This window comes from Oncorhynchus tshawytscha, linkage group LG14 (assembly GCF_018296145.1).
Source record: "Oncorhynchus tshawytscha isolate Ot180627B linkage group LG14, Otsh_v2.0, whole genome shotgun sequence".
Classification (NCBI taxonomy): Eukaryota; Metazoa; Chordata; class Actinopteri; order Salmoniformes; family Salmonidae; genus Oncorhynchus; species Oncorhynchus tshawytscha.
Window position 1 is genome coordinate 41,935,736 of NC_056442.1, and position 17,930 is coordinate 41,953,665.

Consider the following 17,930-nt stretch of genomic DNA (forward strand, 5'->3'; position numbering starts at 1 on the left):
CTGTATGTGGACAAGCTTTGCTGACGTCTGACTACAGTCCATATCTGTACTGCTCAACTCTTCATCATTTAAAGGTTCTCAGAAGAGAAGGCTATCTCGGCCGCAAGCTCTGCGAGTCTGGGACAATGATCCATTCATCACTAATGCATTTCAGAGCACTCTCTCCTGATGTGTGGAGTACTAGCATGAGCAGAAACATCGGCCACTGAATGTTTTATAGTAGGATAGTATACTATACTTTTGAGATACAAAAATTGTAAGGCCACGGTAGACTATTGGCTATCTATAGCTTGAGCTTCCTAGATAAATGTGAAGAAAAACTTCCATCATTTGTGCAATGTACATAAAGTAAATATTAACATTTACAATATGAAGAGTATCATCAGCTAAGGAACTTTAAAGGGTCAGTCTTAACAATAATTTGGGTTAGTGTTAAATTCAGAGAGAATTCACATTTTGTATGCATTTAAAAAGTGCGGATGAATTAAAAGTATTCAAAGTAGTAAACAGACACCTGTGAATAGAAAAAGGATGGAATTTCTTGCAAAATTAAACTAAAATTAAAATTAAACATATAAAATGCAGATTATTGGTGCGAATGGTTGTTAACCAAGGTTGCCAGGTGCACAGTGTTTCCTCCAACACATTGGTGCTGCCCGCTTCCGGCCCGCTTCCAGGTTGGATGCGCACTGTGTTAAGAAGCAGTGCAGCTTGGTTGGGTTGTGTTTCGGAGGACGCATGACTTTCAACCTTCGTCTCTCCCGAGCCCATACAGGAGCTGTAGTGATGAGACAAGATAGTAGCTACAAACAATTGGATACCATGAAATTGGGGAGAAAAAGGGGTAAAATATATATATATATATTTATTTTATTTGTGGAAATAAAAATAACGAATATAACATTCTAAAATATCAATATTTAAAAAACATGATTTATACTAATTCTCATAAAAGTGAGATTTGCAAACTGCATAACCTACATTTATAAGCTCCCATGGAACAGTACTCAAGGACATGCTCAAACAATATAAACCAACATGCACGCTTTAATCACCACACTTTGACCTAAGTCATCCTGAGAATATCTAAAAGCACAGCTGGAGGGCAGGGTCTTTTCCTGTTCAGAGCCCCTTCATCATGGAACAGCTTGCCAGTCCATGCCCCGGTTTCTGCCTCTGCTAAAATCAGGGAAATCGTGTTGAGCTATATATGTGTATAGGTTAATCTCCCACTTTCTTGTCACCCTATAACCCCAGATAGAACAATGAGACAGATATTTCACCAGATGTAGAAATGTGAAGCATTCGCTTGGCGTTTCCACTCACGGCCAATTATGATAGTGAGAGGAATCCCAATGGCCGGCAGAGGGAGAAGATGGAACGATATTGATTTTGGCCGAGATTCTGGAAAATTTCTCATCGATTAAGCATTTTACCTCAATACAGTTTTCTGTTCCCAAAACTACAATATGTCATGAACATAATGGACTAAGTTTTGTAGACTTTACCCTTTGCTTTGTTTAGAAGGAGTGCAAAGGCAAATTTAATTATTACACACCTGCACTTCAGAGTGCAGGGCGTCCCCTAACGGAAATATGCAAACGCCGGCTAGAACGTGACAAAGGGATCTCGCTAGCTCGTGCTTGCCTCTGCCCACTTCCTTGCTTGTTCTTCCAACTATGACTAATTTGTTTCCATTTAAAATGACAGACTGTGATCTATCTTGGTTTAGTTATAAAACATCTTTGCTATAAATCCCTGTTTTTGAAAGATGGCGGCAGCTTTACACTATTGCGTTGTTTCAGTGTCTTTTCCCCCACCTACTGGTAGGTTAGATTTATTACATTGTTCTGGGTACGTAATATCCAGACAATCCACTTACCACATTTACTCTCCTCCCCTCTTCGCAATACTGAGGTCAGAAGAGGCATAGTTCCTGAGGCCGTCAAACATGTGTCGTGTCCTGGAAAGAAAGTAGGACTTGTGAGATTGAACCCCGGAAACTATGGTATATATGTGACCGGTGGAATGCTCCATGTATTAGCAGTAGGGACTTTAGGTGTTTAACACTTTGAAACTTTGTGGGGAGGACAGTAGCAGGGACCGAGTTCAAGTCCCAATTCAATACATTTGTGTCAAAAGTGGGATGGATGGCGTGTCAGTGATGCCATAGTCCCATTAGATGCCTCCTGGGACAACATTTAGGGAGATCTAAAGTACCTACCGGTATCTATAGTGCCTAAGTCCTTGGGATAAGAACAACACCTAGCAAAACCCAGTGGTGGTATTAGACTTGTGCAGTTGAAGACAATGGATGAAATACTTTAGAAAAGGTCTCCCGAGTGGTGCAGCGGTCTAAGGCACTGCATTTCAGTGCTTGAGACGTCACTACAGACCCGGGCTTGATCCCAGGCTTTACTTGGCTCATCACGCTCTAGCGACTCCTTGTACTGGACAGGCTAACTTCAGTCGTCAGCTGATCGGTGTTTCCTCCTCCGGTTAAGCAGATGGGTGTTATTAAGCAGATTTTGGAGGACGCATGACTTAACCTTCACCTTTCCCGAGCCCGCTGGGGAGTTGCAGCGATGAGACAAGTTTGTAATTGGATATCACGAAATTGGGGAGAAAAAGGGGGTAAAACAAATACGATAAAATCAAGATAACCTCAACGGGGCTACCAATGCTGTCACAGACACCATAATGGCACAGAAACAAAGATAAGTCCTCTAATTATGCTTTCTAGAGGACGACGGTAAATATATGTCCTTAAATATAGGGGTTGTTGTTGAGACTACAGTAGCAGACCATTTCAAACAGTCCAGATATACAGTGCATCCAGAATGTATTTCAGAGCCCTTAACTTTTTCCACATTTTATTACGTTACAGATTTATTCTAAAAGCCTTGAGTCTTCTTGGGTATAACGCTACAAGCTTGGCACACCTGTATTTGAGTTTCTCCCATTCCTCTCTGCAGATCCAAGTTCTGTCAGGTTGGATGGGGAGCATCGCTGCACAGCTATTTTCAGGTCTCTCCAGAGATGTTCGATTGGGTTTAAGTCCGGCCTCTGGCTGGGCAACTCAAGGATATTTAAAGACACATTTGTAGAATTTCTTTCCTTCTTAATGCGTTTTAGGCAAACAGTTGTGTTGTGACAAGGTAGGGGTGGTATACAGAAGATAACCCTATTTTTTTAAAGACCAAGTCCATATTATGGCAAGAACAGCACAAATAATCAAAGAGAAATGACAGTCCATGAAGGCCAGTCAACAAAGGCCAATCAATCTGGAAAACCATCAAGCGCCATGATGAAACTGGCTTTCATGAGGACCACCACAGGAAAGGAAGACCCAGAGTTACCTCTGCTGCAGAGGATAAGTTCATTAGAGTTACCAGCCTCAGAAATTGCAGCCCAAATAAATGCTTCACAGCCCAAATAAATGCTTCACAAAGCATTCCATGTGAAGCTGGTTGAGAGAATGCCAAGAGTGTGCAAAGCACTCATCAATGCAAAGGGTGGCTACTTTGACGAATCTATTTTGAGTTGTTTAACACTTTTTTGGTTACTACATGATTCCGTATTTGTAGAAAATAGTAAAAATAAAGAAAAACCATTGAATGAGTAGGTGTCCAAACTTTTGACTGGTACTGTACATTTGCAAACATTTCTAAAAACCTGTTTTGCTTTGTCATTATGGGGTATTTTTATTAAATCAATTTTAGAATAAGGCTGTAAGGTAACAAAATGTGGAACAAGTGAAGGGCTCTGAAATACTTTCCGAATGCACTGTATACCCGGACAGTTTGCAATGGTCTACTACTATAGTCTCAACAGCAACCCCTATATTTGACATATATTTACTGTCGTCCTCTAGCTCCATTCACTTCACCAAAGAGGAAGAGGTGAAGACTTCACCACAGAATTTTCAAACCATCTTTGACTTTAATGATGGTTATAAAAAAAAAAGATAATATGATGTAGCTCAGGGGAGAGTGAACAGATTACCAATCAGATATCTTGCAATAGCAAACACCGTCCTAATATTGAGTTGCTACACATTGGGGCAGGCACTTCCAGTAATGTTATGTGAATAATGATGGGTTTTTACATAGATAATTTGTTTTCTTCTATGCTTCAAACCACAACTTGCAACCTCACTTGGGCAGCTCGTGCTGCAAAGCAACAACTAGACGAAAGTCGAGTGTAATCGAAGGTGATGCATCTAGCACACCCGAAAGTCGAGTGTAATCGAAGGTGATGCATCTAGCACACCCGAAAAAGTCGGACCCTTACAGTATATGGTTTTCCAACAGCAAGGCTAGATCAATATGGCAGTTTTGCCATTGTTTAAAAAAATGTTCTTTATCATGTTGAAATAAACGTGTTCCAAACCCCATAGCACACACTCACAAACTGAAATCATAATTGTGTAGATTGTACAATCAATCAGTGAAAGAGAGCATCAAACATCACATGCATTTGTATGTATCCACCGTATAAATGAATCGCAGGAAAAAGTTGGTTCCTGTTTGTCATGTCTTTGGTCACGTTCGCGTGGGTCAAACAAAAACATCCTTAAGATAGGATGAAGTTGGGATAGAGAAACTTGCATTCAAGGGCTTCCAAAAATGTAAAAAAGACACACCCTCTCCCCTCAGCCCTCAAATTAAGTGGATACTTCTGATGACGTCTGACAAGTTGACACTTGCAGGGAGAGGGAAGAATTAATTATTTTTTTTAATGGGCCACTCTTGTCTGGAAATGTGTCACTTGTCCATCCCATGGTTGTGTTTTCAGTCATAATGGAACCCATGGTAGTTGTTGTGTGTGCTACAGTCAATTATGATTGCATTTCATATCTTGGCTAGAAGACAACGCATCCGCAGACATCGAATATTAGCTATCCGACCATATCAGGTAAATCGAAAATTACAATGTATAAGTGTGGTGTCAGGGAAAGTTGTAAGTGCAAGCCAAAATTTTCAAAGGCAAACCAAACAAAATTGTTGACCCTGGTTTGTTTCCAGCTGTGCTTGCAAGTCCCATAGGGTGGCACACAATTGGCCCAGCATCGTCTGTGTTAGGCTGGTGTAGGCCGCCATTATAAATATGATTTTTTTCTTAACTGACTTGTGTGAGGATTTGTGTCTATGTTCTATAACCCACTACTATATCACGTAAGATTGAATTGTTTGAACAGCAGTTGTCTGTGTGTGTGTGTGTGTGTGTGTGTGTGTGTGTGTGTGTGTGTGTGTGTGTGTGTGTGTGTGTGTGTGTGTGTGTCAAGGACCGAGCAACATGCTGAGACTGCTGCATGTTGCAAAACTGTAGATAAAATGCCCAGCAGATGCTTTGTCCTTGTGTTTGTATGTGACAATGTTTAGCAACACGTGTGACTTGCTGTATCTTACAAAGTTGTGGTTAATCAGGTACAGGGAGGGGGAGCTCATCACAAGGTTTGATTGAATTAGAAAATACTGAATAACACAATAACAGATAACGGGAACTGAGTAGTTGCAGTAACTAGGGTGTGATACCAGAACAGTGAATCTATACATCGACAGAGGGTGGACTCCAAGAAGTGCCAAGAGGCGGGGACCAGCCTGAGCGCCAGCGATAGGCTGAGCAAGTCTAAACCAAGTCTAAACCACTCTCAGCCTCTACTGTGATAGGCCAACAGACGGGTTGGAACTATGTCTATCACAGTATAAGAACAACTGTTTACTACATCTTGTCAGTTCTCTGTTTGCCCTGCGAGTTGGGACAGAGAGCCTGTATATACGAAAATTGCATTTACCATTTATTGCTTGCATTTAATTAAAGATAATTAACGACAGATTCTGTCTTTTATTCATCCTGATATCGGATTCGAAAAACACAACTCTAACACTTGCCTACTTAAATAAAAATTGGGCGTTTCAGGCCCTGGAGTGAACTTTTTCTACCAAAAACTAGGGCTCTGGGGCTTACGTTTCCCTTTCTTGGCTAATCATTTGGACCAACGACAAAGATGGCCGTGGGGATTCCCCCAAGGGCATAAGGCAAGGGTATGTGTTTAAAACGCAGTAAAAACTTCATGACATTTGATCACATGATTTTTGTAAAAACATGTAGGCGCAAGTCATATATTGTTAAACCTAATGCAACACACTGAAAGACGGTGACCTATGATGGTGACTGACTTGAGAAAATTGATCGACTCGAACAAGCCCAACGACATTCACGAAATGAAGTCATGGGCGTTGATTGGGCAGGCCGAATGTTTCCTCTATGCCACTGGCTAGCTAGTTAGCTTACTAGAGGAGGCAGCCTTCGTGTATTTGCGTTACACTTCAATGGATGACCGGCACGATGGACGGGTGTCTGAGGGATGTTTGAAGCATGTAGACGAGAGTCGCCCCGGTCCCCCGAACGCATGGGTAGAAGATGATCAACACCAGTGCGAGGAAGCGCAGACGGAGAAAACGGGTCCGGATGTCCCTCCATAATCTATTAGCAACAAACTTTTGAGCATTCACTAGCCAGCTTGCTGCTAGGTGACTAGCTAGCTATTATATCAAACATGAGCTAGCTCGTTGGCTAATTAGGGGCTTTTTAGAGAGCGTTGTTAGGGAGTGTCTTGTTCGTGGTTAGTTAGCTAACAGTAGCTAAAGATTGGTACGGTTAGTGAACGTTGGCTAGCCGTTAGCTAGCTAACGCGACATGATTTGCGGGACATTGACCTTGTTCACTGGCTAATAACCAGCCAGCTAGTTAACTAGCTAGTCAGTTAGCAGTAGTGCCAGCCAGAAATTATTTTAAGAAATGTACCAGCCAACAAGTCCGATGTAATTACGTGCAACTAACGTTAGTCAGCTGAGTGGCACTTTTGCAAACGTTATCCTTTGTGAATGTAGCTATCTCAACACGAACCGGCTTCTCTGGAATGTTCCGCTAAACGTTTGCTAGTTAACTATTAACTTAGTTACGGCACACAGCGTATACTTTCCCCCCCGGTCCGCCAGAAATTGTTTATTTCTGTAATTGTAATAGTTATGGTCTGAGTATTGACATAAATAGTAATCGTTAGCTAGCGAAAATCTATCGTTATTTTTGGGCCTGTTGCTCGTGTCACTAACTCGAGTCTACTCTGGCATTGGCATAGCCAGCAGATTTGACCCACCTGCTTACAGAGCTGTACTAGGGTCAGAAAGTATTCCTCTGTATATTAAGACCCCAAGGAGTCGGCACAGGATATGGCTCAGAAAACGTACCTCAATCCAGGGATGAGAAATGCGTTTTACTTAGTTCTACCATTATCCCAACTATTACACAGAGAAGGTTGAATGGCTGTTAGTTTTTTGCAGTCATTTAGTCTTGTTAGTGTAACAGTTGGGATAATGGCACAATTCGGAGTACAGGGCATTTTTCATCCTGAATTAAGGTATGTTTTCTGAGCCATATCTTGTGCCGACTCCTTGGTGTCTAATTATACACAGAAATGTTTTCCGACCCTAGTACAGCTGTAAGCAAGTGGGTCGGATCTGCAGGCTAGCATTGGCAATGACATGTATCTAGTCATGTGAGAGGGCCTTACTGTCTCTTTCGAATGTATTCACGTTTAATATTTAAAATGAACACTATTTCAATATCAGATTTTGCATTGTCTGCAGGAAATATGGCAGGCACATCAGAGTGTATCCATATGACTTCATTGGATAGCCTGTATCGTTATGGACAAAAAAAACAGGCGTGTATTCAGTTGGGTGAAGCTAGTTAAACAAATCTAGGCCTACTCTATGCAAGTACAGTGTGTGTGATTGTAGTTGTTTTCTTGTCATGTCATCAGGTAATGGAAAAATAAATGGAACCCTAGTGGAGCGAGAGGACACCCCTTCTGCCCCTATTCCTGTGGCTGCCCTTCATTATTCGAGCAGCAGGCAACATGAAACTTCCAACTTGAAACCAAAACCTCCTGGGAAGCTCCTCGCCATTCACTCAAAAGGCAGTCGTAATAGCCATTTTAAGAACAGTATGAACTGCAAAAATGACACTCCTTCAGAGTTGAAAACACGTGATAGCAAGAGCAAGTCCATTGCTTTACCAAATGGCGTTGTGCTCCTCAACCCTGGTCTGTATGCTAATGGCTACCCCAGCAAGCCTGGACCAGACAGTGGTGGCAGTGGTTCTGAGAGTGGATACATCACTCCCAAGAAACGCTGGGCTCAGAGGAGTGCAATGGCTGAGGAGAGTGTGACTGCTGGGCAGGAGAAGGCTGTTATACAGGCAGTTATGGTCCCTAACAAACATGAGATGGAGCCTCACACTCCAGAGGCTGCCAAAACAGCTGCAGGCTCTCTGTCTCCCACCTTCATCAAAGGTGTCCCACCTGTGGCACAGGCCCCTGTGGATCAGGTTGGTGAACTACAGTGTAGGACCTCTGAGGAAAAGGCTGCAGCATGCTCTGTTAAAAAGCTTGAAGACAGGCTGGGCAAAGCCAAGTTTACCTCCAAAAAAGAGGACTCATGGACCCTCTTTAAACCACCCCCTGTCTTTCCTGTGGACAATAGTAGTGCTAAGACAGTGCCCAAAATTAGTTATGCAAGTAAAGTGAAAGAGAATCTAAACAAAGCAGCAGTCCAAGCTGCAGGTGATTCCTTACCTCCCCAGTCCCAGGTGCCCACCAGACTCTCCCAAGTCCCCATGTCTGCTGTCAAAACCATCACCTCCCCTAGCTTCACCAATGGACCCCTATCTGGAGAGGGGAGTAGCTGCCCTCTCCCTGCGCCCCTTTTTACCTCTACTGTTTGCACTGCCCCAATGCCTGTCTCCCCTGCCAGCAAGTGGGAGATCGAAGCAACCTTGTCCAGCAACGGCACTGATATGTCAGGCACCCCCTCCATGATTATTAGAGAACTGAGAAAGGCCAGTCTCCTTGTTTATCCCCTGGGCACTTCAAATATGCAACCCGCCCTCTCCAGCGCTTGCCAAGTGGACTCACCTGCCGCTAAGACAAATCCCAAATCTCTGGTGGACATTTTCCAGAACCAGTGGGGGCTGTCATTCATCAACGAGCCCAGTGGAGGGCCTGGGGTGGGGCCGGCATTCGTGGGGCAGCCAGCCCGGAAAGGCCAGATCGTGGAGATCACCTTTCAGGGAGGTGGGGCTGCAGCTTTGCCTCTACAAGTCTCTGCTACCTCCACTCTGAGACCTGACAAACCCCTCTTCCCAAAGGTGTACGAGCAAGACAGACTCACTATCTCCCAAGCCCCTAGCAGTGTTGGTAAATCAGGCTCTCCCTTGGCTCCTGGCCCTGATGCTGGGCTGGGAGACCCAGACCCTCTGAGGGGTGAGGCTGGGAGTAGAGGTGCCATAATGTCCTCCTCTTTTAAGCACCCTGGTACTGAGCTGCCTCTTGCCTCCCCTGCTCAACCTGTGTCTGTCCTGGCCAAGGAGCCCTGCCACCCCAAGGGTTGCGACCCAGGATCTTGCTGGGGGGCGTTTGATCTAAAAGCTGCTGTTATTTATCACACTAAAGGTAGGTAGCTGTTCCATTCAACGTTCATTCACAAAGTTAAATAATTGACCTGCTATGGCTGGTCCTTAGAACAGAAAGAGAATAGTGCATGTAATAATTATGAATCTCTCACACTACTAAATATGTTTTATATTTTTACAGAAATTGAATATATTCAGAATTTACAAAAACAAGGTGAGTTAGTAATTCCTGCCGTATAATTGTAGAGAACCCGAAAAGCCCTGTCTTTTATATTGGTATAGTATGTCTTGGCTGAGCAAATCTGACGTGTCCTACTTCCCCCCCCTCTAGATTCAAATGGAGTTGTGTTCTATGATCAGTCCAAGGATGGGCCTGTTCAGTTAAGTCATGACTGAGCGCTACACCCTCTCCTGGCTGCTGCCTCATGAAACGGTGCCCTGGAGGAACTGCTCCCTCTCCTATCTTAGATTCATGTTGCAGGACTCCTTTGATGTGAGCAGCTTGTGCTGTAGAGGGAACACAGTAGAGCAGCACCACAGACAGACCACACTGAGCCTCTTACAGGGGTGCTGTCATTCGGGAGATTACAGGATGGTTGAACAATGGGGGAACAAGCTTTTTGACGGGAAACGTGTCCACAAGAGTGACTGCTACATTTCTCCCTCAATTTCCATTTTCAGAGACAGGCTTGTAGAGGACATCATGTGGGATAATCAGTCACCACCTCTGCATTCCCGCCCCATCTTTGGAATCACAGGATACTGGAGAGAGATGGCCCCTCCTCTCTTAGCCTGTCATGGAAGACAGGAATTCCAAATGTTCACATTTGAACTGTAAGGTATCACAGATGCCTAATTTTGTATTCGGACTGAAAACAAATGGGAAAGACTTGGAACGTTTTAGAATGGTTGCCTTCTAGATGTGAAAACAGTGTGGAAAGATGGGGTTTTCTGCTCGAATTCTAGTTTAGATGAAACCAAATATCATGGGGAGGCTTTTGTAAGCCCACTGTAAAACAAATGTTTTAATTTTGGATTATGGAGGGGTTGGTTCCCATGTTAACTGAAGTACACTAATTAGAAATCCCAGGTCATTGGCTGGACAGATGGATGGAATTTATTTGTGTTCAAGGTTCAAATCATGAGAACATGCATCCCTCTCCCACCGAGGCCTAGTCTGTTTGGTGTGTTTGTTGTGCCTCAAGGTATGGTCTCAAGTCTTTGGGCTCTGTTAATACTGGACTCATTTTTTTGGGGGTGTCCTCAGGATGTGGTGGTTACCAACACTGCGCAGAGGCTATACTTTTTTCCTTATCTTTTCATTTTCTGTTAATCAACCAGTTTATAATTACAGTTTATGCTTTACATGCTACCTCTACTTACCATCTCAATGCTCAAATGAATGCCCCATATTTGCATACCTTTTCTTTTAAGATTTTGTTTTTAAAAGTTCTGGGCAGTCTTTTTTTCTCATTGGTTTTTGCACAGAATAGGCGCTTTGCCAGTGTTCACTTTTTTTTACTGTAGTAATGCTTTAGAATGAGAGATTCGTGCAGGGCAGTATTTTAACCAGAAATATGCAAATGTTCATGTTACAAGTCTCCTATTGACATCAATGCAGGATTTAACTGAAACTTATGACTGTTTCAAGTCTGTTTCACCTCCAGAGGAGAATTGTTAAATTCATATGGAAAGGAATTCATGGACTCTTTGACCAGGTTAGGCTGCTCCTTTCTGAGACTGTTAGATGTTTCTCTCTCCCGAGTCACCATAAGTGTATTTAATTAGCTTACATTGACTGATCAGCACTTTAAATCTATAGAATTAAAGCATAAAATGTACTAAATTTAAATGTCTATTTATCCCAGCGAACTCTTTGGCTCCTAACAATCACTGCAATTTTCAAATAGGACAGCCTGTTTATGACCTAATATAGTTGTTGCCAAAAGTTGTTTGGCAATGTTGATCATTAACGTGGCCAAACTAAGCCAGGGGACATCTTTTGAACATTCTGTTTGTCAGGGTTAATGTGAAAATGAATCTTTTATTTTGATAATGGCTAATTTATGGCACCTTAATTCCTTCTTTTGTCCCTCTTAATTGCAATTAAAATATTGGAAAACAATCAAATATCTCTGACCGTTGCATTGGGTACTAAAATAATACTACAGTGTATTTAGAAGACATCAGCGACTGGCGTATTAGAACATACTGAAAAACCCAGTTCAAGGACCGCTGTCTTCTGTTATGACAGACAAATAGCCTGTGTGTGTGTGCGCGTGCATGATGTGTATCTTCACAAACATGGTCAAGGGTCAACACAAAATACAGGGTGCTTTTTATAACAAGAACATTGGAATTGCATCTGCTTCGTCAAGTAGGTCTCCACCTGCAAGTTGTGCCATGTCTCGACTGTTCATGCTGTCTTGTATTAAGTTATGTTAGTTTGTTCCTCACTTTTCTTTTCCTGCTGTTGTTAAAATTCTTACCATAACGATCTATTAAAAATTACAGCTCATTTGCTGAAAGTACCTGTATTCCTGTTATTTAAATGACTTACAGCACACTCAATTAAATCTTTAAATGTCCCTTAAATTAAATCAGTCCGAATCATTCATTTCCATATTAGTGGTTGTTTGACAAATCTGAGGTTTGAATGGATCAAGAGACATACACAGCCAGAAATGTATAGAATAATTCTAGTGGACCTAATAGATTCTACACATGCTGCGAGCGTGCGCCTACAGTTGCTAGACAAGGAGGTGGTATGTGTGTTTTGAGTCATTGCTCAACACCCCCCTTTACCAATATAATGAGTGTATCAGTGAGCCGAAAGAGGACAGACATGTCTGAAGAGAGAGAGATGTGTAAAGTATGTTGACTGAATATAGAGATGAGGTACTACCTCTTTAACCTGTCACTTTAACGCAAAATGTGATGCTTTATTTTCTTCTGTTTCCTCTTGCTGTCGGTGTCTCCTGGAGACTAACATGCTGGAAATTGTAGAACTTAACAGGAGATGAAAATAAGGGAAATAATTTGTTCCACATTTGTATTAATAAAACCTTGTGGAAATTTTTGTATGCAGTCAGACATTCTTTTGGTAAGGAAGTGAAATATCAGATCAACATCAGAGATGTAACAATGACCAGACAAAAATAGACTGATTTTATTATGCTATACACAGCATTACATATCTAACAATAGAAAAATATATCCACAGCATTCAAAATGCTTTTTTTACTGGTCAATCAATAACAGGAAATAAAAACAATCAATGCTTTTTTTACTGGTCAATCAATAACAGGAAATAAAAACAATCAATCAATCTAGTAGTCAAACATTAGGCTACATAAAATAGTGAGATGTGAAACATGCAGTGGCAACCTGTCATTCAGAGGCCGAGCCTCACCTGTTTTACATGTTATTTGGCATTTATAGGTGTCACATATAAGTTCTCAAAGAATGATAAAATAAATACAATCACTGAGTTAATTCAGCCGCATACAATCTCTTTTTTGCTTTCTTGAGTAAGGCAGTGCCAAAATGCAGATGTTTTAGCCTAGCTCAGTGTTTTCTGTGGAGGTGGGGCAGCCAGAGGAAAATACGGAGCGTAGTGGTTGGTAATGTTCTCTAGTTGTGCCGTGATTGACTCCAGTGTTCTATCACTCATGGGGACACTACGTCACCACAAAATCTAAGGGTAGAGCTCGAAAATTCAAGGCCCTGGGAGCTGCCATAGAGTTACATTAGACGTGCCCATCCAAGAATGCTCAAGGTCACTGGCCACAGTTAACGGTCAGATCACATTAAATCTACAGAGGCTTTGATTGGACTGATCATGTCAACATACTTTTGAAATCTTAGCTAGCAAGCTAGCAGTCATCGTCATGAATCAAGTGGACAATCTACTGGCAAATCCTTGTCATATGAAGATAAATAATTAAGATAAATTATAGATAAAACGTATCGGTGCTCATTGGCCAATGGACATAAGCATTACACAACAAGTTGGAAAATGCAAATTCAACAATAAGTGGTTTGGAAGGAATCCGTGGCATTGCAAAGCAATCACTAGCCTGCTATTCAGTGAAGTGGGTGTGTGGTCCCAAGTCTGGGTTTAAGGGTCTCTTTGGCCATGCTGTCAAGCCGCGCTCAAAACAACTGGAAGCTCGGAGTTGGGATATCTGACTACAGGGAGTTCAAGACAACTGGGAACTTGGAAAAAAATGAGCTCCGACTGGGAAAATATGTTTTGAATGGTCATCCAACTCCGGAATTGCAAGTCGGGAACTCGAGCCTCTTTCTAGTACATGCTAAACATATTTCATGTAGTCCTCGTATCCTGTTTTAGAGAAATGTAACCATCGAATATAGAGCTTTCATTGTCTGCTTATTTGACCCGTTTATTTATCCTACGGTTCTGACTTGGTGTACAGGGAGAATATTGGATGAACAGCCCATGTTCTGAATTCTGTAGCTGTACATTTCAAAACTGCTGAGCCAATAGTCATATTGACGACATCCGTCCTAGCTCACTCATTAACTTCTTGGTGACAGGGGGCAGTATTTTCACGTCCGGATGAAATGCATGCCCAAATTCAACTGCCTGCTCCTCATCCCCAGAAGATAAGATATGCATATTATTAGTAAATGTGGATAGAAAACACTGAAGTTTCTAAAACTGTTTGAGTCATGTCTGTGAGTATAACATAATAATTTTTATAACATAAAATAATAATTTTAATAACATAATAACATAATTTTATAACATAATAATTTTTTTGAGGTCACTCTCTTTTCAATTAGTTTTCATTGGGAATCCAGATTCTAAGGGACCTTCTTGCAGTTCCTATCGCTTCCACTGGATGTCAACAGTCTTTAGAAATTGGTTGAGGTTATTCCTTTGTGTAATGAAGAAGTACAGCCATCTTGAACAAGGGTCACTTGAAGTGTACTGTTAGATAGAGGCGCGTGACCAGAAAGCATGCTTCAGTTTGTTTTCTTCCTGTATTGAACACAGTCTTAAATTTGATTGATTATTTATGTAAAAAAATACCGAAAGTTGTATAACAAAAGTAGTTTGAAATGTTTTGGCAAAGTTTACAGGTAACTTTTGAGATATTTTCTAGTCACGTTGAGCAAGTTGGAACCAGTGTTTTTCTAGATCAAACGCGCCAAATAAATGAACATTTTGGATATATATTGACGGAATTAATTGAACAAAAGGACCGTTTGTGATGTTTATGGGACATATTGGAGTGCCAACAAAAGAAGCTCGTCAAAGGTAAGGCATGAATTATATTTTTATTTTAGCGTTTTGTGTCGCGCCTGCAGGGTTGAATTATGGTTACTCTCTTTGTTTATGGAGGTGCTATCCTCAGATAATAGCATCGTTTGCTTTCGCCGAAAAGCCTTTTTGAAATCTGACATGTTGGCTGGATTCACAACAACTGTAGCTTTAATTTGCCATTTTGCATGTGTGATTTAATGAAAGTTTGATTTTTATAGTAATTTATTTTAATTTTGCGCTCTGCATTTTCCCTGGCTTTTGGCCAGGTGGGACGCCCACATATCCCAGAGAGTTTAATGTCTTAATCAAAATTACGGATTGCCTCCTATCCACTCATCATTCCGCTCATCGTTCCCTTATATCTGAGGCTGGTAACTTATCCTCTGCAGCAGAGGTAACTCAGGGTCTTCCATTCCTGTGGTGGACCTCATGAGAGCCAATTTCATCATTGCGCTTGATGGTTTTTGCGACAGCACTTGAAGAAACTTTCAAAGTTCTTGATATTTTCTGTATTGACTGACCTTGTCCCGTTAGCGAGACAACTTCTGGTGAAACTGGAGGGCGCACAATTCAAATAAATAATCATAAATATTATGGATTTGAAACATTTAGGTACATATAAGTGTCTTATATCGGCTGAAAGCTTTTATTCTTGTTAATCTAACTGCACTGTCTGATTTACAGTAGCTATTACAGCGAAAACATGCCATGCGATTGTTTGAGAATGGCGCCCCACATCAAAATATTTTTCCAACAGCACAGGTTTCATACATTCACATATAACAATGAAATATTCACTTACTTTTTGAAAATCTTCCTCTGATTTGTCATCCAAAGGGTCCCAGCTATAACGTGTAGTGTCATTTTGTTAAATAAATCCTTCTTTATATCCCAAAATGTCAGTTTAGTTGGTGCCATCGATTTGAGTAATCCACTTGTTCAACTTACAGAGAAAGGAATCCAAAGATATACCCCTAAACTTTGTTTCAACAAGTCATACATTTCTATTTACTCCTCAGATACCCTAAAATGTAATCAAACTATAATATTTATTTCAGAAAGTTCAATAGGAAACCGATTTTAGCAGGTGCATCATTTCTTCAAGGCGCGCTCAAACACAAATTTCCAAGACCGTGTCCTTCTACTTAAACTGTTATTTCTTATTCGTTTTTGAAGTTACAAGCCTGACACCTTGAACATAGACTGCTGACACCCGGTGGAAGCCATAGGAACTGCATTCAGGGAGCTAATTTACAATATGACCTTTCTCTTGCATTTGTAAGAGGATGGTTTCTCTGAAAAAAAGATTCCGGTTGGTTTTCTTTGGATTTTCTCCTACCATATCAATTGTGTTATATTCTCCTACATTATTTTAACATTTCTACAAACGTCAAGGTGTTTTCTTTTCAATAGTATCAATTATATGCATATCCTGGCTTCAGGCCCTGAGCTACCTGCAGTTTACTTTTGGCACGTCATTCAGACAGGAAATGGAGAAAAAAGGGGCCTATACCTAAGAAGTTAAAGAAATTATGGACTGTTGTTTCTCGTTGCTTATTTGAGCTGTTCTTGCCATAATATGGACTTGGTCTTTTAACAAATAGGGCTATCTTCTGTATACCCCCTTACCTTGTCACCACACAACTGATTGGCTCAAACGCATTAAGAAGGAAAGAAATTCCACAAATTAACTTTTAACAAGGCAAACCTGTTAATTGAAATGCATTCCAGGTGACTACCTCATGAAGCTGGTTGAGAGAATACCACGAGTGTGCAAAGCTGTCATCAAGGCAAAGGGTGGCTATTTAAAGAATCTCAAATGTAAAATATATTTTGATTTGTTTAACACGTTTTTGGTTACTACATGATTCCATATGTGTTATTTCATAGTTTTGATGTCTTCACTATTATTCTACAATGTAGACAATAGGAAAAATAAAGAAAAACCCTTGAATGAGTAGGTGTTCTAAAACTTTTGACCGATAGTGTAGGTACAGCAGATCACCTTATTGTATGGGACATTTTTAAATGTACTTTTAGAGGACATTCAATACAACACTCATTATTAAAACAAAAGCAGTTTAGGTCAAAGTAGATTAGACTAATAAAGGAAATTACAGCACAGGTAGATGGTAATGGTACTTTACTATAGAGGGACAAAATAGTTTAGAGGAAAAACTAAAATAATTTGAAGTACTTACTCAAGAACGATCAAGTGTAATTTATTACAAGAATAAAGCGAATTGGATGGAAAATTGTGAAAAATGCACTACATTTTCTTGAATCTTCAACATAGAAATGCTATCAAAAAGAATTTACAGAAACTAGTTACAAATTATGGAGTTATCCATGACTCACGAAATTATATTTTGAAAAAGGAAGCAAAAAATGTGAGCATATGTTTTCATATCAATCCCCTCCATTTCCACTGAATGATGTTAACTGTAAGGAAGGATTTCTTTCCTAATAATAATAAAGTAAAATTAACAAATTTACAGAAAGACCTGTGTGAAGGCCAATTTACAGTGGAGGAACTTTTTGAGACCATTAAATATTTTCAGTCTGGGCTAAAAACAGGGCTTGATGGTATGCCAGTAGAGGTATATCAGACCTTCTTTTTTTGTACTCAAAAATCCACTATTAGCATGTTTTAATTACTCCTATAAAAATGGTAGACTTTCAGGTGCTCAACAAGAAGGTCTGATTTCATTACTACTGAAACAGGACCCAGATGGTAAGTATAAAGATCCAGTCCGTTTAAAAAACTGAAGGCGTCTTACACTTCAATGTTGTGATGCAAAAATCCGGCCCGAAATGCATAGCATATAGATTAAAAAGGTTTTACCAGATATTGTTCTTCCTGATCAGACAGTTTTTTTTACATGTATGATATATTGGAGATAATATAGGACAATTACTTGAAACAATTGAACATTATGAAACATCAAAGATACCAGGCCTGGTATTCATAGCAGATTTTTAAAAGGCGTTTGATAAAGTACGACTGGAATTTACATATAAATGCCTGGATTACATTAATTTTGGTGAATCTCTTATACAATGGGTTAAAGTTATGTACAGCAACCCCAGGTGTAAAAGAGTAAATAATAGTCTCTTCTCAGAAAGTATTGAGCTTTTAAGAAGAGTAAAACAAGGCTGT

General features: G+C 40.6%; 1 protein-coding gene across 3 annotated transcripts; it reads left to right on the top strand.

Annotated features, from left to right (window-relative positions):
• Window positions 1-5,757: 5,757 nt before the first annotated feature.
• nufip2 (nuclear FMR1 interacting protein 2) lies at window positions 5,758-12,008 on the top strand. 3 transcript variants are annotated; one of them, XM_042297541.1, is made up of 4 exons: window positions 5,758-6,047; window positions 7,829-9,517; window positions 9,659-9,691; window positions 9,809-12,008. In XM_042297541.1, exons 2-4 carry the CDS (start codon window positions 8,014-8,016, stop codon window positions 9,871-9,873), a joined length of 1,602 nt encoding a protein of 533 aa, XP_042153475.1. In that variant the 5' UTR covers window positions 5,758-6,047; window positions 7,829-8,013; the 3' UTR covers window positions 9,874-12,008. The 3 variants fall into 3 exon arrangements, with proteins under 3 accessions (XP_042153475.1, XP_024301213.1, XP_042153477.1); XM_024445445.2 differs by lacking the exon at window positions 5,758-6,047 and adding an exon at window positions 6,123-6,468; XM_042297543.1 differs by lacking the exon at window positions 5,758-6,047 and adding an exon at window positions 6,408-6,536.
• Window positions 12,009-17,930: the final 5,922 nt, after the last annotated feature.

Coding starts and splice junctions, on each gene's coding strand:
- nufip2 (XM_024445445.2), top strand. CDS start 6,336: ATGGATGACCGGCACGATGGACGGGTGTCTGAGGGATGTTTGAAGCAT. Junction 6,469..7,828: donor AGCGCAGACGGAGAAAACGG/GTCCGGATGTCC, acceptor TCATGTCATCAG/GTAATGGAAAAATAAATGGA. Junction 9,518..9,658: donor TGTTATTTATCACACTAAAG/GTAGGTAGCTGT, acceptor ATATTTTTACAG/AAATTGAATATATTCAGAAT.